Raw genomic sequence first — 24,541 nt, 5'->3', positions numbered from 1 at the left:
TTGGCTTCTCATACACTGAATCATAAAAAAATAAGAGGAAGTCAAACTTTGGATTACTTTGGAAACTGCTGTGTGGAACAATAGAAACACAGCCCAGTTTAACACATATATAATAATTAGATTTTTCAAGCATGGAATATAATTGTGTTCTCTAAAGAATGGAGCCTAAGTCCTCCTTGAGATAAAGCTGCAGATCCATTCCTGGCTGTCTGTGAGAGATGAGAGGGTCTCCTTAATTACCTGTACATTTAATTATTGTTAACTCTTCATAGTTAACTTCATAGAAGTCACAGCACCAAGGATGCAAAATACATAAGGACATCCATTAACAATGCCAATTAGTGTTAAATATGATCATTAAAATTAACTAGTCCTTTGTGATATGTTCTCACAAAATGTTCGTCAGTGCTCAAAATTTGCCTCTCATTTACTATTTCATGCTTGTGTCAGAGCATGATGATACTGATTATTTTGGGTTACTTCAATTACCTCATTCTGGATCTGCAGATCTTACACCCTCACACATCTTCAGTTCAAAGAGGGCAGCTTCTGTTTCTGCACACAGCCATTAAATAGGTTGTCATTTGCATCTCTTCTAAAGCCTACTTCCAGTGAAAGTCTGGGAACATTCATTAGAAAAATGCAGACTGTGTTTCTCTTAAATCAATTAAAAGTCAAACATCATTATAGATTGTCTTGGATAAACAGAATTTACACATCAGCTGGCTTCACAAAAGGCTCCTAATTTTTGTATTACTTTTGAAATTAACTCCTTGCATGCTCAAAGAATACAGAGACCCATTTATCTTCAAAAAGCACTTCCCTTTGATGTGAGCTTCTGTCATTCCTACCTTCATGGATAACAAAGATGATAGATCTTAGTATGAAGCTCACAAGTACTTTAGAAATCTAGCACTCAAAATGAAAAATGCAGAGAAATTATTCTGTAACGTTCAGGAGTGGAGCAGTGCTCAGCAGTGCTCATAACATGGGTTCATCATTTGCCCAGTGTGGGGAATCCTATCTGAACACCTCTGGAAGTGTCAGCTTCTCTCCAGCAAAGCTCTCCCCAGGCCAGCTGGCTGCTGACCTTGTAGAATGCACTAGCTCAGCAGAGCTGGGGCTGATCTGCTCTAATTCCCTCTCTCTGGAGCTTTTTTTTTCCCACCAGAGGGCATACACTGTGGGCACACAACTGTCTTCAGAGGAATTTAAAATATATATATTGTGTACTAGATAAATGAACTGACTGAAATGCTGAGTTTTTGGACTCCATTCCATTCAATGGGGCTGTTAATTCATCCTGTTGCTCACTGGGTAAATTATTCCATTTGCTACAAAAGCAGTTGGTTTAGCATACTTTTGTGTGACTTTGCAGAGAGCTGGATGTGCAGCGCTTTTGAATAAGGCCATTCATTTATTAGCTACCGAGCTAACTGGTAGTACTGTGCTGGTATTCACCCACATCTCTGGATACCATGGAAATAGTTGCTCCCTGGGTTCTAGGCATGCCTAAAATTTTAATGGAAATAGGAGTCATTAAAACTATTTCAAAAAATGTGTCTACAGTGGTAATTTAGGTGAATTTTGTGTGACTAGGTGTGGGTATGAGGACGGCTGTGAGGAGGGGAGGCAGCAGCACAGCAGGCTGCCAGGTGGTAAGTGTCCTGAAGACAACTGAGGTCCGTAAAGCGGGTGGAATATGGCAATGGCACGTTTTGAAATTTTCCCGTTTTGCACCAATACAAGCAGAGGGGAGAGAGGGGAGGAAGAGGAAGGAGAGACAAAGAAACTACGTTTCCCGGCGTGCCCCCGCGGCCTCGGGGCGGTGCGGGAGGAGGGAAGGGCAGGGAGCCGCTGTGGGAGACGTAACATGGGCGCCTGAGGCCGGGGCGGAGGTCGGGCTGGGCTGGGCTGAGCTGAGCGCGGGGCCGGGCGGGGTGGGGGGCGAGGCCGGTCCGAGGTGCTGGGCGGGCTGTCCTGGTCCCGCCGGAGGGGAGGGCGCGGGGGCGGGGGCGGGGGCCGGGGCCGGGGCCGAGGCCGGGAACGGGGCTGTTGGAGCTGGGGCTGGGGCTGGGTACGGCCCGGCTCCTCCCGGCACCGCTCCCGTGCAGGCGGCTGCGGCGGGGGCGCTGAGCTGAGCCGAGCCTGCCCCGCCGGACGCGGCCCGGCAGCCGAGCAGGAGGCGGTGAGGAGCCGGGGCCATGGCCGAGACCGGCTCTCTGCACGCTACCAGGTTCGAGGCAGCCGTGAAGGTGATCCAGAGCCTGCCCAAAAATGGTGAGTGCGGCGGGAGGGTCCGGTGGCAGCGGCGCCATCGGTATCGGGCGGGCTCCGGGAGCGGGCAGGGCCCGGCGGGACCGGGGCTCGGCCGCGGCCGCGGGGGGGTCGGGGCAGCGGGGCCGCCCCGGCAGCGGCTGGAGAACCGCTGGAAAGCTCGGCATTAGTGCTGCTCCCCGCCTGTCGGGGGAGCCCTGGCTCGGGGGCTTTCTGAGCCCTGCCAGGAGCTCCTCCGTCGGGCGCCTGGACCAGGGGATCTGTCAGCTCCCCGCGGTTTCAGCCTCCCTGACATCATGAAGTTGCTTTAACAAAGCTGTTACCGTGAGTTCCCCTCTGCTGAAAGAGTTAACAAAATGGAAAAGAAAAAACCTCAGAACTTATCTTTTTGATAAGAGTTGTGATAATTTTAAAAACCCTTGTTTATTGCATACATCATTAATTCTGATGTAAAGTAAAATCTGAGGTTTTTGAGGTAAACGTCACTGTAAACTTCTAATGATTAGAATCCAGCCTCAAGCTACTTGATTTAGTGGATTGGTTATGAATCTTCCCTGCTAGCTGTTAGAGTTTTATATTTACATTTTTTACCTCTACAAAAATGTGTTCCACAAAGGAAGAAGAGAAAACCAAATCGGGAGGTATGGTGAAACTTTTACTGAAAGTGTTGTCAAGTACCTAAGGTAAACAAAAACACTGCAGAAGGCCGTGGTTTGGGTTAATTGTATTTGTTTGGCTTGGTTTGTTTGGGTTTTTTTTGAGTTCTGGAGACTCGAAGTAAGTTACCATTTGTTAACAGTAAAGTGACTTGCACGATACTTTGTTTACTTAGAGCTAAACCTGTCCCTTTAAACGGAGTGAAAGGACATCGGCTTGATGTTACTTATTACCTTTTTTATTCTAATTGTGGAGTTTGACCTTAGCAGTAGGAAAGGTTATAGTCCTTTAAACTCCATCTGAAACTTGCTGTTTGTACAGTAAATATTTTCACTGGTGCTGGGTCTTGGTGTATGAGGTGAAGATGTTCTCTGTTGGCTTATATTGTACTGCTGTAACAGGCTGCAGGCTGTTTTCTCACAGAACTATTAGGCTTGTAAAATACTCAGTAATATTCTTGATGACAATTTAATTGTATTTTAAAATGTTTTCACTAGGTTCATTCCAGCCAACGAATGAAATGATGCTCAAGTTCTATAGCTTTTATAAGCAAGCAACCCAAGGACCTTGTAACATTCCTCGACCTGGATTTTGGGATCCAATTGGTAGATACAAATGGTAACTTTTCATGAGTTGTTGTTTTGGGGATTTTTTTTAATGTTTGGAGTGGAGATGTTTAGAAGAGTAGCACTTGGAGAAGGAAACTCTAAATGCTTTCTTTTTTAAATAAAAACAACATTTACAACCTTTGATGCTTTAATTAGTTTTCTGTTGTGTTCTGACTTTCTAACTCAGATAATTGATCATTCTCAGAGTTGCAGGTGGAAACGTTCCCTTGGATTATGCAGGTGGGCAGGTTTTTCTTGGGCAACCACCATCATGGTACCTCTGCAGTGTTTATCCCATGTTGTACAATGAAGTCTTAGGTGCTCTGAAGAAAAAGGGATGTGGAGGAGTATCTGGAGCTCTTCCTCCTTGAGTTTTCTTGTGTGATGTGAGCCTGAAGTAAATAAGTGCTCACTGGCAACCACTAATACAGCTTTGAGCTCTTGGTGGGGAGGTTGGGTTTATGTCTTTCTGGTTTGTCTGCTCAGGGGCAGGTCTTCCCACTATGTGTTTGCCTTGGCCTGGGAAGAATTCTCACTCACCAAATTGCCAAGTTCTCTTTGAAAAGCCAATATGAATGTTTTGCTTATAATATTTTAATGATGATTGTCCTGAAAAACAAATATTATTTCTGTCTTTGTGATTATGGTGGTCTTGGGAATCTGTGAAATGATTCCTCGGACTTTTTTTGTTTTTTCCTCCTTCCTTCTCAGCCTCCCCTAGCCAGAGTGCAGGGATTAGACTAGGGCTGGGAGCTTTCATCCACCTGGCTGGCTGTAGCTGGAATGTGAGCCACCAACCTTGGTGGTTTTCTATTAGTGGGACAAATACTCTGAAATGTCAAATAATGTGCGAGACTGAGGAACTGTTTTATTGCAGTCTGTGTTCTGACAGATGCCTTGTGCAATACTAATAAATTTGGTTAGAGTTTTCTGTCTTGCAGAGTTGGAGAGGGGAAGATTTTATTTAGGTCATAAGTAGCTGCTGTGGTAACTATTTGCCTACTAGGCTGATGTGTCTTTCCCCAGTTGCTAAACTCAAAAAGGACAGATTTTCCTTGTAGCTTATTCTACCTCAGTGACAATCTTTGTAAGTGCTGGCTGAGGTATCTGGGCCTGTTTGTTTTATACAGCACAGGATCTTAAACTCAACTTAGTCAGAAGGGTAACGTGTGTCTTTTATCTGGGCTTATTTACAACTTACTGGGTACATAATCATAGATAATCAGTGAGGAACTCTTCAGTCCCCAGTCTGTTCAGTTTGTTGCTTCTTCTTCCACTGTGTGATTATCCTAGCAAATTATATATTTGTACTTGAAAAATAATGCGAATCAGTCTTGCATTTTACTCATATCAGAGTAACTTTGGACATTACATAACTGACCTACTTAAGGCCAAGCTGAAAAAATCCAGTACTCCCTGAAGATACTGAAGGTGTATGTGACTTTCTTTCCTAGGGATGCTTGGAGTGCCTTGGGAAACATGTCCAAAGAAGAAGCCATGATAGCCTATGTTGATGAAATGAAAAAGGTATGTTTACTAAGGAAGAGATTTTCTAGAAAAAATGTTCCAGAAATAGAGGAATGTGAGGGGAGTCTTGCTGACTACTGCTGCCAAAGCTCCAAATGAGTTATCCCCTGTGTGAACTGTTACATTTCAGTGCTATGCTGTTTGGCCTGTGGGGAAAAGAAAATGATAAAGTTCCTTCAAAACACAGAATTTATGTTGTTTTCAGAGAAACATGAGAGCTCTAGCTGATACAAAGCTTAAATGACAGAGCTAAAGAAAGTGAAATACTGAAATAATGGTAAAGGGGGCATTAAGGAAAAAAGCTGTACTGCACAGTGCCTCAGTTCTTAGAGCTGAGACAGCTAAGTGATTCTTATTCTGGAAAAGAGACTAAAACAACTTTCCAGAAGAATTTTAGGAGAAAAGGTCTCACTCTTATGACTGGAGACATGAATATAATCCAATATGTAAACTTTAACTTTCTATTTTTCAGGAAGAATTCAGCAACCTGAATTTTCTGTACTTGTTACAAAAATATTCCATGAATATTATAGTTGCAGTGAAACTATTAGCATTGAGTAAAGTGCTCTTTTTTCAAATAGATGTAACTTGTAAGCAGTCACAGTTAACCAGATTAAGCGGGAATTGCAGCATTAACTAAAGTAAACAAAGTTAAAAGTTTAATGTAATTTCTTAACTAACCCTTCTCAGTGCACTCTTTTCTCTGAAACTTTTAGAGATTACTTTTCCAGTTTAAAGATTATTGGCTGTCAATCTGAACAAAAGTATAATTGTAATCTATTATTATAATGAGGTTTGAGTCAAAGGGAAAAAGTTCTACTCCAAATACGCTTGCTTTTTTCTGAGGCCACTATCTTGACATCAAACTCTGTATCTATTTAATGGGTGATACAATAAAAAATTTTACTAGGCAAGGAGCTGGAGTCTGATTTACTGCTCTTTTTCCTGTCTGTAGTTCCTGCTGCTATTACTGTATCTGCTCTAAACTGGAAAATAAGCAGCTCCAGAAAACCCAGAAGGCCAAATACTGTTTGTTTGATTAAAAATCCCACTAAATTTTAACAATTCCTTTGAATGTGTGCCACAAGGTTTAGTCCTTCATTTCACACCTTGAATTCAATATGTGTGATATTGCAGTAGATTACCTTATGGGTTTTTTTCAGTGCAATAACTGGTTTGGTCAGGACACTAAAAGCAAGTGAAACTGCAATGTTTGTTCTAAAAAAACTCTAGTAAGCCTCCTGTGAGGAAGTTTGCTTCCTTCACCCTAATGAACCATAAATATTCTACTTCTGTGTGGATTATGTGTAGGGAATAGAGAGCCAATGACTTCCTGCCTTGCTCAGCTTTGAAACTGGGGAATCTGTTTACCCTGCTTTGGTGCTGTTTTAGCTCTGACATTTGGAATACTACCTTCAGCTTTTCCATCCCAGTTGATTCTACTTGCAATGTCAGTGGAAGTGCATTTCAGATGGATCCACTGGGTTGTTCCATCAGCACATACTGCACTAATCCTCATGGACTTAATGTGGGCAGTCTGCTGTTGTCTGAGAGGGCAAAAACCCACTTGTATGCTGATATCCCAGGACTGTGTTTAAGGGTGTATAAGCCTGCCATATTCCCCCAGCCCTGGGGCATTCCCTGGCATTTGCACAGTGTGTTTGGCTATGCATGCATCAGATGACCCTGTCACAAAAATTCCAAATTTATTTTGGGGTTTTTTCCCTCCTTAATGTTGTAACCTTGAAAATCACAGTTGGGGAATGTGTCTGGGTGAGCTTTTGATATGCTGATGAGAGATGAACACAAATGTATTATTTTTAGTTAATATAAACAAAATGCATCCAAGCTCAGACTCAAGGTTAGTTTGTTTCAGATAGCATTTCTGAAATTTATTTTGCAATGCTGTTTAAACTAATTTGTTTACATTTCAAATATATTGTTTCTTATGTATTACAAATAAGTGATATCTTAGCATGAAGTGTTAACACTATGTGGTGTTTCTAATTTAAAACATGAGTATATATGAATTGTGTGACATCCAAGGAAAACAGTAAATCAGGATACATAATAACTTATTTTTCACTTTGAATTTTTGAGATTGCTTATTAAGCCTAGTGGCCGTAATAAGCAAGCAGTTACTTTTGCTGGTGAACGTATTTTCTCTTTTTGTGCTCACCTAAAAGCTAGCAGTTAGAAAAAATTCTAAGTGCTATATTATTGGATATATTGAGGTCTGTTTAGAATACATGAAGGGCAGTAATGTGCAAACATCACAGAAATGCATGTATGAAACACTTTACAAAGGTGACTGTAGAAATAAATACAGAACAGATACAACCCTTGTTCTAGAAAAGGCTTCTTGTTTCTCTCAACATTATTGAAATTAAAAAATCAGCAATCACAAAACTGTTCAATCTCTGTTTCATATCCAGCTCTGTGTATCTGAGTATTTCTCCCTAACAAAGACAGCATGAATTATGTACACTGAGCAGACCAGAGAAGTGGCAGTGAAACTGCAGGTCGATAGAATTGTTGTCTCTTGGTATCCTTGACTGGTTTGCAAGTGTTGACTCGCTGGGTGTTAGCCAGCCTGGAGCTCCTGCTCTGTGCAATAATGCTGCAGCTTTTGCTCCTACTGCTTGCTGGTGTGCTTGGTGCCTTTGAGCAGCATGTTCTGTGGCAGCAGGTACCTTCATCTGTTGCTTTCTTGGTGCCCCTCAGGAGGAGAGGTGCACTGTAGCTGTTAGTTTGCTTCTGCCTGTGTTTTTACCTATAGCTATTGCCACTTTAAAATAAGGTAACTAAAATGTAGAGGATGAAAAAGTAACAAAGCTATCGGCAAAAAGCTTGTTTGAAAGGACTTAAACTAGAATGGGACAATAATACAATTTGCTTTAAAAATAGTATCCAACTATTGAACCTCTTCTGTTTAATTTATTTTAGATTTGGGATTTTTCATTCCTATCATATGATCAAAAATACTGTGTTTGTAACTTAAAATGAGGAAATACTCCAAATGACTTCAAGAGCAGAACTTGGTTCTAGTTTGTTCTTTTCCTAAGTGGGTCTTTGTGCTGTTTCAGTTTTGCTTTATTGTGTCCATTTTTTTGTTTGGGCTTAGAAGGACCTAGTAGAGCACTTTTGATCTGCTCCTTACATTCCATTGAGGGCAGCAGGGTTTGACAGTACAGAGGATCCTCTAAGACAAAAAAGTATTTCCATTTTATTTTTTCTGTGGAAAGACTTGTCTATAAAATAATAATATTGGCTAACAGCAGCCTGTTGAACTTTGAGATGGTTTAGTTCAAAATTGAAGAAATAATGGATTCCAAGGTCTACTAGTAAATAATGTGTCAAGGCTGTGTTTTTAGTGTTGGCAAGTGCATTAGCTCTCTTGTCTTATCTTCACCTGAAAAAAAAAATAATTATAAGATTCTAATTCAATGACTTAGTTTTATGTTCTTTCCCTGTAATTAAAAAAAAAGTAAACAAAAATCAGAATAACTAGTTCAATGACTTAGTGAAATGTTACTGAGTTTTGCAATAACCAGCAGTTTTAAAATCAGTTGAAATGAATGAATGAATGATTGAAATGCTGTTTCATAAGATGCTTCATGTCTTGGACTTGTGCAGATTCTTGAGAGTATGCCAATGACGGACAAAGTTGAAGAGTTACTCCAAGTAATAGGCCCGTTCTATGAAATAGTAGAAGATAAAAAGAACAGAGGATCTGACCTAACATCAGGTTCGGACAAATAACTTTCTTGTACTACTGATAATCATAACTCAGTGGTTTTGGGGGCTTGTTTTCTGTAAATGATTTAAAAGCTTAATGTTGCATCTCTTTGTTCATTCTCTTTACAATATGGCAGTTCGAATGGAGAAAGTCTCTAAGTATTTGGAAGGTAGGAATAATAAATTATGTGTAAATCCATCATTTCCATTGTTTTGGTGCTGTAGGAACTTCCTGCTAACACTTGTGACTTCTGGGCTTGCCACCTCATTAGGCTGGGTTTTGTTTTATTTTACTTTTGAGGTGATTAGGTCCAGTAAGCTGCACGTTTAGTCCTTGTTTGACAGGCTTTTTGAGCTGCTGGAGGAAACCTGAAGAAGAATTAAAACAAAACAACTCTCTCAACCAAATCTAGTTTGTGCCTTTCCATTAAGAAAATGAACAACTAATGTGTATTGATGCATTCTGATGTAGATGTGGATTGTCAAAATGAATACAGTTCTGGTAATCCAGCTCTGTCATCTAATCTAAATTTTTTTTAAAATTGACAATCAAACCTCATGCTTTTTAAATCATGGCTTCTCAAGTTTTCTGAGGCTCAAGTTCATGAAGGGAATATTTAAACATTTTAAATTACTGACAGGTGGCAAACCTAGTGGTATCACAGCTGCATAAAAATCAGGGTGTTGATTTTTATTTAGCAATACCATTGTGAGAATGTTTTGATCATACCAATTATTATGTTACAGATAATGTGTTCACAACACTGTTGTGTAAGTCTTACAGTTGTTTAAATCTGGCTTAAAATGACATTTAAAAACTGAAATGCAACAGGGCAAAACTTGAAACTGTTTTTAAAAACTAAATCCATTGCACATATAAATTGGTTGGTGTCTTTAAGAAGCATGAGTCAACTGGTTAAATTGCCTTTTGTATGTGGGGTTTTTTTTCCCCTACCTTAAAGGAATGTGGTTTTATTATCAAGCCTCAGAGAAACAGAAATAATTTTCCATTGTTTTGGGGGAAAATAGTGGTAGACGTTTTTACATGGCTATTTTGAAAGTGGGTGTGACTTTTTTCTCAACTAAAGTTGTGTATACTTCATGTGTGGGATGCAATAGATTTGCCTGACAGCTGGATTGATGGGTGGGTAAGAATATCAGTAGATTCAGGTCAGTGATCTGTGTAATAAGGATTTACTTGGACTTGGTGTCTGTGGCACAGTGCCAGAAGCCACTTCTTTAAAAAATGACACAGAGAATCATGGAAATTGAACTGTACCTATTTCCATAACAAATCTAGCATACTTGTTTTTTAAAGAGGCAGGTTAAGTATAAGGCAGTGTAAGTTAAACAGAACAGCAGATTTCAGCTTTACCTTGTTCTGTCATTGTTGCAATAATTCTGGTGATATGGCATCGTTCATACTGCTTACACGTGCATCATCTGATTATGCCACAATAAATTAGGACAGATTTTCATAAAGTCCCTTGTATGTTACAACTTTACCCTTGCATTTAAGGTTTTGAAGCCCCTTCTTTGGTGCTCTTACCACTCCCTGATTAAAAGTGAAGTTGGAAATAATTATTGTTGTTTACAGTACGGATACCAAAATATTCCACAGAAGTATAGAAGCATGATTACCCTCAGTCTTTCAGATAGACAATAAAGAATAGAACCAAAGGGCCCAAGTCTGTCAGAGATTATGTAAACACTGGTGACAATACTGTTAAAAATTGACACATGGTTATGTTTTGATTGTGTGAGTTTATCCAGTCTTGTTTCTTTCCTCACCCCCAAACCCCTACAGTCTGTAATTTCTGCTGTGGAAGGTATGCTTTTCAAGGGCAGGCAGTTGGTTTCTTCTGAAATCTGGGACTCTTCTCTTGACAATATTCTGTGGAATATTGTACCCCCATCTTCTGGTCCATTCTGTTTTGAGTTTGCTTTCCATTCTTCCATCAAACTTTAATCTGTATGCAGATCATTATCTAATTGTTTAGGAATTGTATGCCACTGCCTCAAAATCAACAGTTTCTTGAATTAGTGAAAGACAATTGTCTGTAAGCTCAGTGTACACCAGTTATGGCTTGTGTATTGTCTCTTGCAGATTGGCCTCAACAGAAAAGTATAGCCTTTTATAATTGCATTTCTAGTCTTTGTGGGTCTTTGAAAATGTTAAATACAAACCATTGAAATACTGCCTTTCTGAATCAATAGAGCCTGTGGGTCCTTAATAAAGAACACAGAAGTCTGACATGCCAGCATTGAAATCAATGACTTGTAACATCTACTAGAAAATGAGGATGAACTTACTGGATCCATGGCTTCCAAATACCCAGACTTGAATGTGTTGGTAAAGAAAGAAAAAAATAAAGAATTCACTCCAATAGGCTGAGCAAATCTAAGAATTATTTTGAAAGCATAAAAACTGGGTAGTGTTTGGAAAGGTCACCCTGCAGCTGTGTGAGAAGCTTGACTTCTCTGGAAAGCTGTGTCAGTAGTGTCTTTCTGACAGATATGAAGTGCTTCTTTACAGACAAAGTCATTGACAAATTATTTTTGGGTACATGATATACTGGACTTCAAAGAAGAAAGTGGGCTCTTAGCTGACATAGCACTGCAGAAGGGAAGAGGTAACTCTTGCAGCATTATAGAAAAGACTCTTGTTTGTAGCTGCTGGAAGAGTAGAGTGACACATAAGGTGGAGAGGTGCTTTAGAAAGTAGCATTTTAACTTTTTTGCACTTGCTAGTAAATGCACAAGAAATCTGATGTCTAAGTCAATGTTAAAAAGGCAAATTGCTCAGTAAATGTGAATTTTTTAGAATGGGCATTCAAGCTTTCTTGTTTTATAATAGCTGAAGAAGCCAAAGGTGGGCTAGGATTGGCACCTAGTGATCTGATATGGGGTGGAAAATATTGAGAGTTTCAGAACCAATTCATCCTTCAGAATGTTTCCCTGAGAATGTTTGTGGATATTTTCTTTTTTAAGAATGAGAGTCAATCCAAAAAGGGGGCAAGGAAATCCCTATCTGGCAGGCTCCCACACTAAGTTAAGGTATCTGAACAACTAAGCAAAGGATCTGGAAATTGTTTACAAGTTGTTCAGTAGAATTTTTCTGTATAATATTTCTGCTTTGTGAAAAGGCATTTAATCTGTTCTAAAATCCTACCAAATAAAGATGACCCTTTGCCTGCATGCTGAGTAGTAGTGGTGCCAGTAAACCTTTGTGAAAACCAAATGTTGCCTCCAGTAACAAGAAGTTGGGTGCTGCAGAGGCTGTAGGAAGTTCCAGCATTATTATACTCTTTTACCTTGGCTTCCTAAGGACCGTTTCTCCCCCAAAAGCTTTTCTCTCAGCTGTGTTGCAGTTGCAGCAGATGAAGGTCTGCTGAAGCAAGGTGCTGTGCAGAGCTCCATATGCTGGCTGGGGGCAGTGCTGATGGCAGCACAGGCTGTGAAGGAGGAGCCTGTGCAGGGCACTGCTTGTGTGAACGGCAGAAGCTGGCCCAGCTCACAGGCAGACACAGCTGTTTAACAATTTCCTTGGTGTCTTCTTGCATTCAATAGGGGAGCTAGGTTTAAAAGACAATACTCACTGAGGTCTGTGTGCTTTTAGAACAAGCAAACACATGTAAACATTTGTATTTCAAAGGCAGTAGTTAGTACAGAATCAGCTTGAAAAAAGTGAGTCTGTTCCTAATTACTATTTTCCAGGTAGAAATACTTTTCTTACTCTTAAAATGCAATATATTTTCCAACTGTGTTTCTTTAGATTGTGTATGAGTTGTTTATCTGTTCAAATAGTTTTGTATTCTCAAAGACCTTCTCAGGTTGTTTTCAGTGTCTTTGCTTTCTAGTGGGGCATTTGGTGGCTCTTTTTGCTTGTGTGTGAGCCTTTGCTCTGAAACACCCTCTGTTTTTTTCATAAGCTCACTTTTTCATGGCTCTTTGACTCCAAAGATACTTGCTCAACAGATTTCCTTCCCTTTCCTTCCACCTTTCTTCACTAGGATTTTTACAGAACTCAATGTCAGTCAATCTTCTTAGTCATTCATAAGAAGGGGGAAAAGAGCTGAAATCTGTGTTGCTCTGAACTGCAGGGCTTTATTAGGTTCTGTAGTGTCTGCACCACAATGAGGAGTTGCATTGAGGCAGGAGGAGCTGCTGGGTGTGTGGGTGAGTGAGGTTTTTAAAATCCCATCCTTTAAACTTTTTTCACCTTCTAGTTTCCAATTATAAATTAACAGGTATAATCAAGGTTACAAATGATATTCAGAAAGGCTACTGTGAAACTTACCATACAAATACTTTTGGTTAAAATCTCAGTAGTTTAGCCTTCAGAAGTGTCTAGAACATTGTCTCGAGCATTTGCTGCAGGATGGGATTATTATAGAAGATTAAGGGCTGGGCCAGCAAGTGCCAGTCAGTGGAGAGTGTCAGTGAGATGTGGAATCAGTGACTCAACAAGCCATGGCTTGTCCTGTGGCAATCTATACCTGCTTCATGCTTTGCACACCAAATCTCAGCCTCCTTTGTGAACTCAATGTCAAGCTGATGGCTTTATGTCAGTGCTGTCTAACAGTGCTGGAAATGAGGGCAGAGCATCAGTGTAGCTCTAAGCCTGAGTATTTCAACAGCTCCTCTCTCATACAGAGTGATCAGAAAATATATTGCCACAGGGTGAGCAGTGGTAAAAGTGTCCAAATGGTAAAATGTAAGATTAAAAATTGTTTCTTTAAGTGGAGGGAGCTATGAGATGTTTTCTTCCATGGAAAGAAAAGCCTGTCTGTATTGTGATTCATGCCGGGTTGAGTCAACAGTAACAGTTTTGGTGCATAGTTGGTTGTTGAACTTGGATTTTTTCCTTCCAGCCAGACAAGATTTCCCTACAAAAGGGAAAGTAAATGTCAAAAGCTCTTCGTTTCATAATTTAGGAGATGTACCCACTTGCCAGATAATTCTGGTGCCTTATATTTTAGCTGTCTTATTGTAAAGATCTTGGTCAAAAGAATGGGAATCTGTATTTCTCAGAGCTCTGTTCTACAAAGACAAGCTACAAAGAAGCAGTGGATAGGGGTGTGGGAGGCAGGGGAAGGTCAGATATAGGTAGTCACATCTTGATTGCTGTCAGAAAATACCCAGTGGGCACAGTCTGGTGTTTCATATAAACTTTGTGTAGCAAAACTAATTAATTATAGCCTTTAAGATGCATAGAAAAGCCATTTGTTTTACCTCTGAGGCTGTGTTTGATATAGGCTTTGTAAAAGGCAGTTCAGATGGTAGGCTTGGTGCAGATGGCAGGAGACTATGACCTTAATGTTATTTCATTTTTGTTTTTTTCTGGTACAGGGCAAAACAATTTTTGATTGCTACAATTCAAGGCTACAGTGTGTGACTCAGCTATGTGGCCTTGTGTTGTTTTCAAGCATAATTCAGTTTTCTTTATAGGGTTCTGAGTTCACTGTGCTCACATTTTGTATTTTCTGGGACAAAACTCAAGAGTGAATAATGCTCCTTCCTAGCTGCCATGCAAAGGGAAAATTCCAAATGATGACTTTATCTCTTCTGCACAGAAAAGAGCTTTGCAAGTTTTGCTCCTCCCGGGGGGAAGTAGTACCAGGCTTGGGGACATCCTGGATCCTGGAATGATGTTATTGTGCTTTCAAGTTCCAGCATCTAAGAAGCAGCTGTTCTTCATGCTCGTTCTCACACGTTGGCTGAGGTGCTGACAGAGCTGGCAAAGCCTGGATCGCTGGTCCTGCTGCACACGCGCCGTGTAACCAGGCTGGGTGTGCCTGCTGGCTCTGGACACCCGGGGCCTTTGTGGAGCTTCCTGCCAGTGCTGAGAATGCCTGTGCAGCAGCTGCTCTTCTGCTGGGCTTCTCTCTGCCAGCAAATCCCAGGCACGTTGTCTCTGCTGCAGAAGGCTGAGGAGCATCAGGGAGGAGGGAAATGTATCCGAGTCAACCCCAAAATTTGGTATCCTTATTTATATGGCACGTATTCTGAAAATCCTTGGGAAAAGGTATTGGCAATATGGGTGGAGATGAGAAACTCCTTAGATACTGAAAAGTGTAAAAGTCTGGGATGACTAGTCAGCAATCCTAAATACTGTACTTGCAAGTCAATATGAATGTTGAGAAGTTGCTGTTTTCTGTGTTTGTTCTTATCCACAGACTATTGTTTTAATGTTTATTAATGGTAAATAAAGATGTGAGTATTGTTGATTAAATTTTTTTTTATTAAATACAGAGTCATCTCTTGGAGTGTAACAGCTTGAAAGGCACATAAGCAGAGAGAAATGCTGACAAAACAAGGCTGTAGTCTTTTGGAGTATATTAAAAGAAAAATAAAATGAGGAGAGGCTTTTTCTGTTGTAGTAAAGTTTAGGAAGACTAAACCACCACCAAAAAAAAGGAAAACTATATAGAGGAAGATGTGGATGTCCCAGTATGTGTGCTTAGGGTGTACATTGTCAGAGAACTTGCACCTAATGCACTTAAATTTAAAAGAAACAAAACCATGGTAGTTAAAATAATGATTTTTAGATTTTTCAGTCTGTATTTCTGACAAATTCTTCTAAAATCTCTTCTTATTTGTGTTAGCTGCTTGTTTGAGTAGTGCAGAACAGATGTTGCAGAGTAGGCTGGGCCCTTGGAAATTTTCTTTGTAATATAGTAATATAGAAAATATCTTTTTAATATAGTGATATAGATATCTTTTAATATAGTGCCCTATATTAAAAGAATGCAAGGGGATGAGGGAATAGAAACTCTTGGTCTAGTTGAAGAGCTTATTGCTCCCAGATGCTTGCATGTACCACTTGTGTCTCCTGCAGACCCCGCTCCTTGCAGTACTTGATACATCAGTTTCAAAGTGAGGTGGGGATTTGTGTAATCAAGTGTATTGGAAACGGCAGAACGTGGTTGCACAAACTTGGAATTGAAGTAGGGAGCCTACTTGGATCAGTAACAAGCATGAAACATCAAGGGGTGATGGCTAGAAAATAATTACAGTTACCTGATGATGAAAACAACTTTGTACAGCATGTAGGCTCCTTGAGAATTAACATAAACACAAGTGTGCAAGGAGATCCCTACACAAAGTGATACAAGTGTAGGTCATGGAAATAATCTTCTAGTGGTTAAGATTTTGCTGTGATTGAGCAGATGTTATGGTATTTCAGGAAAACTTAATTTTTATTAAGCAGTGAGGGTGTACACAGCTAGCTAAATGTTTTATCACGTCTTTCATGCGCTGTTGCAGGCTGGCTCCTGATCACTGGTATTTTCAAAGCATGTGAGAGGCTCAGGAACTTGTGTAAGGATGATACTGTGGTGTACTGGGCTATGGGCTAACCATCAGTACAGCTCCAGCAGTGCATGTTAATTTTGTGTAAGAATTACATGCCTGTTCATAAAACAAAAGTACAAGGCATTTGAGAAAAACCTGCTAAGCAAGGTTCTCTTTGTCAAATGACCTTCAAGCTGGGGAGATGTAGAGAGGCATTTAAATTCTGAACTCCCATCTGGGTAACAAAAACAGCCTCAAAATATGTGAAGAGTTAAAAATCACATACTTACTTTTGAGAAACTTAGCCCCATTATACAGGTCATTGAGGAGAATGCCTTTAAAGAAATATATTTAGTAATGGCTTCTAGGAAATCCCTTAATAGAGCTGATACTAGAAAATAAACATCTGGTGAAAGCTTGTAGAGAAGCTGCATGTTTGTTCTTCACATCCTTTCCACCTTGCCTTTTTTTTTTTTTTTGTCAAATCTTTCTTTCTATTTCAAGTTGTTGCTGTTATACTGCTCCTACTATTTAGCATTAAAAACCCCAAACCCACACCCCAGGCTTTTACAGAATAGAATTCCTTCTATGGCTGAAAAACAGTACAGCTTTGATTTTAAAAATTGTCACAAATCTCGCAGTTTGATGTTGTATGTAGTGAGATGAAAATAATAAACCAAGAGGAATTCTATAGTATCTAAAGTAGGGCAACAGAAAAAGCTTCTAACATTTTGCATGCAGTTGAAGTGAGTAGATGAAATAAAGGGTTGAAGGGTGGCTGGGTGGGATTAGCACAAACCAAGTAAAGTTTAAAAGCTTGCTTAACTTGTGAATATACATTCCTCAGGGAACCAGCTATTAACCTACTGGCAGGAGATGTAGAAGTCACTGCTAGTTGGCTCTGCATAGTCTTTAAACCTGTCACCCCCAGGATTAAACTGATGATTGACCATTGTGTCTGTTTCCTTAGCAGATAGAGCAATGAGAATGGCAGCCAACTGTGGGTTTACTGTGTATAAAAGCAATTGGGGATGGACCTGATGAGGATGGCAGTGTAAGGGTTCTGAGGAAAAGCACACAATTAGGCCTGGCATTTCAGTGGCCAAACTCTGCACAGGGTTGTGTTCTTAGAGTCTGCATCAAAGCAATGCCTCTGTATGGTCTTTGGGAGCACTGTTGCTAAGAATGACTTAGTGGAAGAAATACGATCCTGATGGATTTCAGTTATTCAGGTGTCCTGTGATGTGCTACCATAAATCTGTAACTGTTGATACATTCTCTCAGTTCCTCCTCTTATTTTAAATGTATGTAATAGATCACTTAGAAGTTTCCCCAAATGAATAATCTCCTTACTGCAAGTAAATGAAGAAAGAACATGCTTGAATGTTCAAAAGCATTCCTTTCAAAAAGAAAATCAGTAAATCTTAGGAAAAGCCTTATGGTGCAGGTGGGGCTTTTTGCAGTATCTTTGGTAGGGTGAGGAGCTTTACAGTTCTAATTCCCCTTTGCAGCTCAATGTTCCTCCTGGTCTTGTCTTTCCTGTTTACTCCCACGGCTGGGTAGGACACATGGATGCTTGTGTCCCCACCCCCATGTTGTTAAAGGGAAGGGTGACATGTGCCTTACAGTGCCAAGGGGGCTGTGTCCGTGCCTAATGCTCATGCTATGAGGACACAACTGCTGCCTTATCCTTCTTATGCTGCTGCTTCTCAGAAAATCTTGAGAACTGGGATTTGCAATTCATGAAACACACTCGTGAGAAAAAAAATGGGAATATGTTGGGATTTCTCTTTTGTGTAGCAAATTTCTGTGCAAATAAGTAGTGACCACCTATGAGGAGAAAATGAGCAGGTGCTTATATTCTTGTAGTGTACAAGATAGACAATTGCTTTTCCAATTCTCATTTTACAATAAAGTGGGGGTTTTTTAATCTTCAGATAAAGAGATGGATTAAATCAATCCAAAGCAGTGATGCAGGGTGCCAACAGAAACATTACCTTGCAATAAAACTATGGTGAACTTAATATTTAACGTATGCATTGTTACTATACAATAAGTTATTTTACCTTTTTTTCTCTTTAAAGTGCTGTGGATAAGCTTGGAAACTAGAGAAATGTGGGAAGGCTCTTCATTGGAAGGTTAAAGTAGAAAAAAGCCTTAGCTTTAAATTGCCATGCAGCGGAGAAAGTAGTGAAGCTGGTTTGGCAACTCCAGTGTAATTTGATATTATTTTGCAGTTTAATGTTAATCCTAAATGTGAGAATAACTCTTTCAAGGTTCTGACAAGGGAATGTAGAAATTATGCAAATGGAATGCTGTGGTGACAATTAAAACAGTCAGATTTCAGCCTTGGAGCCAACATGTAATCTGTGCAAGTGTCTCACAGAAAGTGTCCCCTCTTTGTACCTTTGTACTCTGTCCTAACATAGGAGGCTTAAATGATCATCAGGATGTATTTGACCATAACCTTTTTTACAGGAGATGGTAGAATTGTCCTTTATATACTTCATCTTTTTAATGAATCTTTACTTTTCAATTTTTTTGTACAGTTACAGTAAATTGTGATCCTTGGAGTGATCAAAGATGTGGAAAACAGGGATTTGGTAGTTACTTTGTCTATTTCAATATTTTTTTCTTTAAATATTTGTGAAAAAAATGCTCAGTGTATATATTAATTTCATCAACTTTTTCAATGAAATCAGGGAATTTATTTCCATGTGTCATTTGTTAGGTAAAGATCTGTATGAACGTAAGTCATCTTACCATCTGCCTAAATTACAGCAGAAGATGTGTGAAATATTGTATTTACCTTATTCAGAATTCTGTTGCTCACATAATTGAATATAATGTTTCAAGATTTGCTCTGAACTATGGCAGGTTTGAAGCATTTCAGCCCAAAAGGGAAATTCTGCTAAAAGAGTGATTTTTGGGTTTAAAAAAACATTGGCTACATCAGTCCCAGCTGCAGCTTGTAACATAAATACAGTAGTAACAGGCTTGGTCTGAGACTGCTTCTGAAAGGGGCTGCAGTCACTTCCCTGGAGGCTGCCCAGAGTCATTGAGAAGATCTGCACCAGCAGTCAGGCACTCAGTGATGGGCCACAAAAGAAAAACATGAAACCAATTAATAAAGAGCTTACAGAAATAAGTTGCCATTATTTGGTAGATCTTCTAATATGGACATACTTTTGTAGAACTGTGACTGATAGTTTTGGGGGTGGTAGTGGTGGTCTGTGTTGGTTTCCTTTAAAATACATCTTTTTTTGTTTGCTTTTTTTCTTAGACCTTAGTAATGTTATGAATTCCACTCCAACTATAAAAGCTGTAAATGGAAAAGCTGAAAGCAGTGATAGTGGAGCAGAATCAGAAGAAGAAGGGCTTCGTGAAGAGGAAGAAAAAGAAGTGCAGATAAACGGAAAAGGTAAGATTTCTGGTTCTTAGCCACCTAAGTGGCAGAAAATACCAAAGTATCATGAATGCTTTTTCAAGGGAATTAGATGGAAATATATATTAATGCATATGTGAAAGGTATCTGTGTTTCAACCTAGGCTGTAAGAATTAAAACTAGTACAAATTTGCAAGCTATGCCATATGATTTTTGACTTGCCTAGCAAGTTCTGTTAAAAGGTTGTCTAAATATCTATACCCTGCATTGTTTTGGGTTTTGTTGCCAGTGCTTTTTTGTAAGAGCTATGAATGGTTACATGGCCTGTAAGAGTAGAATTGAAAATTACTATTTTTTCTTCAGAGGCAATAAAACTGAACTTCAGTGAGATTAATTTAGAGGGTCCATAAAGAACTGAATGCTGAAATAACAGCATCTAGTAAAAACCAAATGCAATGACATATTTAGAATTCTATACAGATGTCCTCCAAGGACATTTTGATTATTATTTATTTTAGAAGAAATACCTACTTCAGATTTACTTACTTATGTTTTAAGTATCTGCTCTTTATGCTTTTTACAAGAACAGAACAATCCACGCAAATGGGAATATAGGGGCATTTACATGTTTTGTTCTGCAGATATGTTACACATACAGTCCATTAGTAAGGTAGCTGCTTGAAGAGATATGGTTGGAGCTATTAGGTATAGAGCTTTCTCTTTGCAAAGTTTTCTTCTCTTTTCTTTTACAGATTATAAGAATGTGAAACCCGAATCAGCAGCTGCTAAGGATTTGGAAGGCATTGTTAGTAATGGCTGTTACAAGGACAGCTTTATCCCAGATATGCAGAATGGCATCCAGACCAAATCTGCCTTGAATGGCTTGAGCCCAGAGGAAGAAACAAATAAAATGCAGCCAAGCCTAGAAATAGCTCAGAACGCTGCTCACCAAGGTATTGTCCTTCCAAGACCATGTTTTCATTTGCACATGTTTTTTCATGAAAAATATTCTTTTTATGGAAGCTTAATCCTGGGATTCAGAGACTAGCAATGGTGTATTTCAGTTGCAAAAATCTGAAGACAGAATACTAAAACAAATAATTAATTCCAGTTAAAAATAAGGCTTTCTTTTAGTATCTCTTACAAGAGAGGGGAATTCAGAGACAGGGAGGCCTAAACCCACAGAAATAGAAGTGTTTTCTTGTAATATCATCATGCTACCTATGCAAATACTATTTGCCTTTGAAAGTGAATTTGTAGTAAAACAAAAGTCACCTATATCTGGTTTATCATTCTGAAAAGCTGAACATTTTATAAATGCCAGTTTGTGGAAACTGGGATCTGAATGTATATTTTTAATACTAACGTAACTTTAGACAAAACTGCTTTATACTGAGCTTAGGAAGGAGAGGGTAATGAAAAAGGCAGAATTAAAATTTATAATACAGAAATGTCAATATGAAGTATAGTTTTCCCATTAGCAGAAGTTTTCTATAATTCCTAAATTAATGTAACATCTTTATTCAGAATCCATGTTTAGGATGACAGTTGTAGATAGAAGGGTCATGAATTGATGCTCACCTACCCATTGTAACTCATTGCTCTAGTCTTTGCCAGGGTGGCTCAACTGGCTCACATTTACAAACCATGTGTGCTATCCCTCTTTCTCTGCAGGTGCAAGTGAAGAGAATACTGAAGAGATCTCAGCAGCTCAGCACTTAACCAGTGATTCAGACAGTGAAGTTTATTGTGACTCTATGGAGCAGCTTGGACTAGAAGAGGTAGGGGTTTAGTATTCCTGGGTGTATTTTGAAGCTGCTATGCTACTTATTTTTTAATAGGTTCCTCTCAATCAAGTGAACATGGACATGCAGAGGTGAATGAACGGGGCTCATGCATGCTGTCCTTCTGTTTGAACTGTTTGTTCCTTTCATTGCTAGCATTTTACATCTTGGTTACTGCTAATCTAAAAGCCTTGAAGCCTTCAGAGAATTCATGTGAGGAGAAGGCTTCAAGAACAACAGTACAAAGAAACAATTGTCAAAAAAGGAAAATCAGTATAAAGAAACTAAGGTCTGTGTCCACAAATTAATGTAGGGTCTCATAATATGTAGGGGCCAGAATTCAGCTATTTATAACAAATGGGAAGTATCTTTGTAACAATTCACTTTTTGCTTGCCTTTTTCCTGGCCTGATGACTTCTGCACTTGTTTCTTAGAATAAATAAAGAAATAAGTGTTAGCAGGTGTCCTGTAGGCCAGTGACTGCAAGTGGCCTAGGTCTAAAGAAGTGGGGGATTACAAGGATTTCTGTGTTCTCTTGTATTCTCTTCAGTCATAACATACACCTCTGACTTCCCTATAAAATGTGAGCACCACCTGTGCTGCCATAGCTTTGACTGGATTTGTGCTCCTGCTGATTACTACTCATAATTGTAATCTTTGTTGGCTTTCTGGCCTAGACCTTCTTCAGAGGCCCAGATTAACTGTGGGCTTTGTAGGTTGTACTCAGAAGCCTCATGTCCTGATTCTGGAGAGAAATGTGTGAATGGTGCCTGGGATCAGAAAGGCCAGAGGCACACAAATATTGCATCATTCTCTTGTATGGCTCTTTCCTGAGTATGTAGGGAATTCATTTTAACAAATCAAAATTCTGCCCAGTAATAAAGCTTGTTGGGAAATGTAATTTGATAGGAGTGCTGCAAGCTGTCTTATCGAGCTGATTTCCCAACCTTGTGTATTGTTCAAGCTTGTTTGAGATGTTTTAATTGAAGCGTGTGGGTGTTTGTCAGAGTTTCCCAACCTGCACGAGGAAAGTTCTAGTTTTGCACAAAGTAACTAATGTTCAGGCATATGTAAAGAAATACACAGGTGGAACTACAGGTCAATCAGTTCAAACTAGAAGAGGTTCACTTAGAGAAATAAATACAGCTGTTTCTTGGAAAATATGGAGCCAGCACTCTGCCCTTCAGTTCTGATGATCCAGAACTGCTACTTTACAAATTTGGGCAGTAGTTTCCATTTCACTGCACCTCCTTTTGGTTATTTTGACTTCTCCATGAAGTTCTTTTTTGGCTAACTGAGGTCCCAAAGCTGCTTCCGCATATCCTTGTGCAAGGGCCTGTCCTTGCCCTGTGCCAAGGGCTGCTTGAAGCACCCACCAAGACAGCCCCAGTGCAGAACCTGAACAGCACCTGTGTCATCCTTTTCTACTGTCTTCCTGCAATAGCACCAGTTTTGAGTGAGAAGTTGATAGAATACTCTGCCTTTCCTTTGTTTGCTGTGAGGTGCAGGTGCAGCCAAGCTGTTTGGAGCAGGCTGACAATAAGCTGTGTGCTCTCTTTGCTGTGAGTGCAAACACTGCCTGCCCGGGGCTGCTGACAGCATGGGCCTTCTGACCATGCCTCCCAAATTCAAGGGAAGAGGCCATTTCACTGTCTGGGCAGCAAAGCCACCTTTACAGGGGAAAATTGAATGGTTTTAGACATTAATGTTCTATTTTAGTAATTATTGAGTATTAGTGTATGTTGGAAATATCTAAAGAAATTCCTGTGGTATCACTGTTGTGAGATTTCCCTGAAATGCCTTCTCAATCTGGAAATAACATTTAGACAATAGTAAGTATATTCTACAGGAAAACAATTGCTCCCCTTAAAAGAAGTCTTAATTCTGGGCGAAGTGTTTTCTTTATGTGAAAGTAAAGATGATATTTTTTCCTCTTTAATGTTAAACTGTCATATTTTACAGAATTTAATTACTTGCTAATGTTAATTTGTAGCCCTTGGAGATCATCACATCAGCTAAAGGATCTTTAAAGCATTCATCCCATTTCTTGGATGTAGATCACAGTCCTCTGTTAGAAAATACGGATTTTCCAAGGCGCACTTGCATGACTTATGGGAATCTCCAACCTGGAAATACTGGAGAGGGAGTAGCTGAAGAACAAGGTGAAGTCAAATGTGGAGGAGAAGATGGCAAAGCCAGTAATGGGGGTCCTCACAAGGAGAAAAAAGGTGGAGAAAAAGCAGATTTCTACAGTGTCAGAAGAGGGAGAGGTACTGTGACCCTGCATTTTGTGTTCCCCGCTCTCCTCACTGCCATAAATTACTGGTGTCTGAGAAGCACCTGTCAGCACTGTCCAGTGGGACAGTCATGTGTATAGTGCTTCTAATAGATAGATAGATAGATAACAAAATGCCTGTTTTGTTTTATATATATATACATATATATATATATATATATATATACACACCCTATATAATGGGGTGGATAACTTATACTCCAGCTGCTACTTCTGGCACTTGGGTTTTTGGAAATGTAATCCTCAAAACCAGTCTATGCCTGAGAGGAGTTTCTTTAGAAGTTACATACTTCTTGTTAAAATACATATGCAATTATATCTACATATGCATTTATATCTCTGTGGTGGTTTATTTGAAACCATGGAAGGCCATGGATACCAGTGACATATTGTTTTGTACATAATTGGAATGTTAGCCACACCTTTGAGTGATTCTGATACTATCCATTATGATTCTTAGAACTTAATGGTTCTTAATCACATAATAGCCCAGATGTTCAGTTTATGTTGGACCTCTGCGCTTTTTAATTCCAGAACGCTTCTGATAGTGTCACCTACAAGAAGCACCATATTCCAGTGGTATGATCTGTAAAGTCAAGGATAAAATCAGTTTTTCTTGTAAAAACAAAAAAAGGCAAAAAATACTTTATTTGTATATAGCATGTCTTTTTGTATAGCACTTCTAAGTAATCAGATTGAAAAGTTAAAAAGAAAATCCAAATGAAACATTTATGTTGAAAACTATTATAAAAAACATACTATAGTTAACTATTTCCTCTTCTCTGTGTTGTTGTTTTATTGAAGTTTGCTACTTACAGGCAGAAACATGACAGGCTAGTTTAGTGGTAGTTGTATCTAGTTTAAGGGAATATTGCTGATTTCAAATAACTATCTTTTCTCCTCACTGTATTCCAGTGATCTTTGTTTTCCAGCTGGAGACTTTGCCAAACTTAAAACACATACTAAGACAGAT

General features: G+C 39.4%; 2 protein-coding genes across 3 annotated transcripts in view; one reads left to right on the top strand and one right to left on the bottom strand.

The window, feature by feature from the left end:
- Positions 1-1,792: 1,792 nt before the first annotated feature.
- On the bottom strand, positions 1,793-2,206 carry LOC139591332 (uncharacterized). Its single transcript, XM_071429896.1, has one exon. The coding sequence runs from the start codon at positions 2,204-2,206 to the stop codon at positions 1,793-1,795; it is 414 nt and encodes a 137-aa protein (XP_071285997.1).
- Positions 1,800-24,541, top strand: part of ACBD5 (acyl-CoA binding domain containing 5) — a 30,581-nt gene continuing 7,839 nt past the window's right edge. Inside the window, exons 1-10 of one of the 2 annotated variants that reach the window (XM_071428771.1) lie at positions 1,800-1,898; positions 2,115-2,280; positions 3,432-3,552; positions 4,997-5,069; positions 8,706-8,817; positions 8,945-8,977; positions 19,387-19,524; positions 20,241-20,441; positions 21,163-21,269; positions 23,266-23,542. In XM_071428771.1, the coding sequence (XP_071284872.1) occupies positions 2,205-2,280; positions 3,432-3,552; positions 4,997-5,069; positions 8,706-8,817; positions 8,945-8,977; positions 19,387-19,524; positions 20,241-20,441; positions 21,163-21,269; positions 23,266-23,542 (1,138 nt within the window). In that variant the 5' untranslated portion in view covers positions 1,800-1,898; positions 2,115-2,204. Of the gene's footprint in view, positions 1,899-2,000; positions 2,281-3,431; positions 3,553-4,996; positions 5,070-8,705; positions 8,818-8,944; positions 8,978-19,386; positions 19,525-20,240; positions 20,442-21,162; positions 21,270-23,265; positions 23,543-24,541 lie in introns of those variants that run through there. The other variant, XM_071428772.1, reaches the window with a different exon arrangement.

Source organism: Agelaius tricolor, unplaced genomic scaffold (assembly GCF_023055355.1).
Source record: "Agelaius tricolor isolate 1412-34295 unplaced genomic scaffold, bAgeTri1.0.p SCAF_6, whole genome shotgun sequence".
Classification (NCBI taxonomy): domain Eukaryota; kingdom Metazoa; phylum Chordata; class Aves; order Passeriformes; family Icteridae; genus Agelaius; species Agelaius tricolor.
This window is presented reverse-complemented; position numbering and strand designations above follow the sequence as displayed.

Coding starts and splice junctions, on each gene's coding strand:
- LOC139591332 (XM_071429896.1), bottom strand. CDS start 2,206: ATGGCCCCGGCTCCTCACCGCCTCCTGCTCGGCTGCCGGGCCGCGTCC.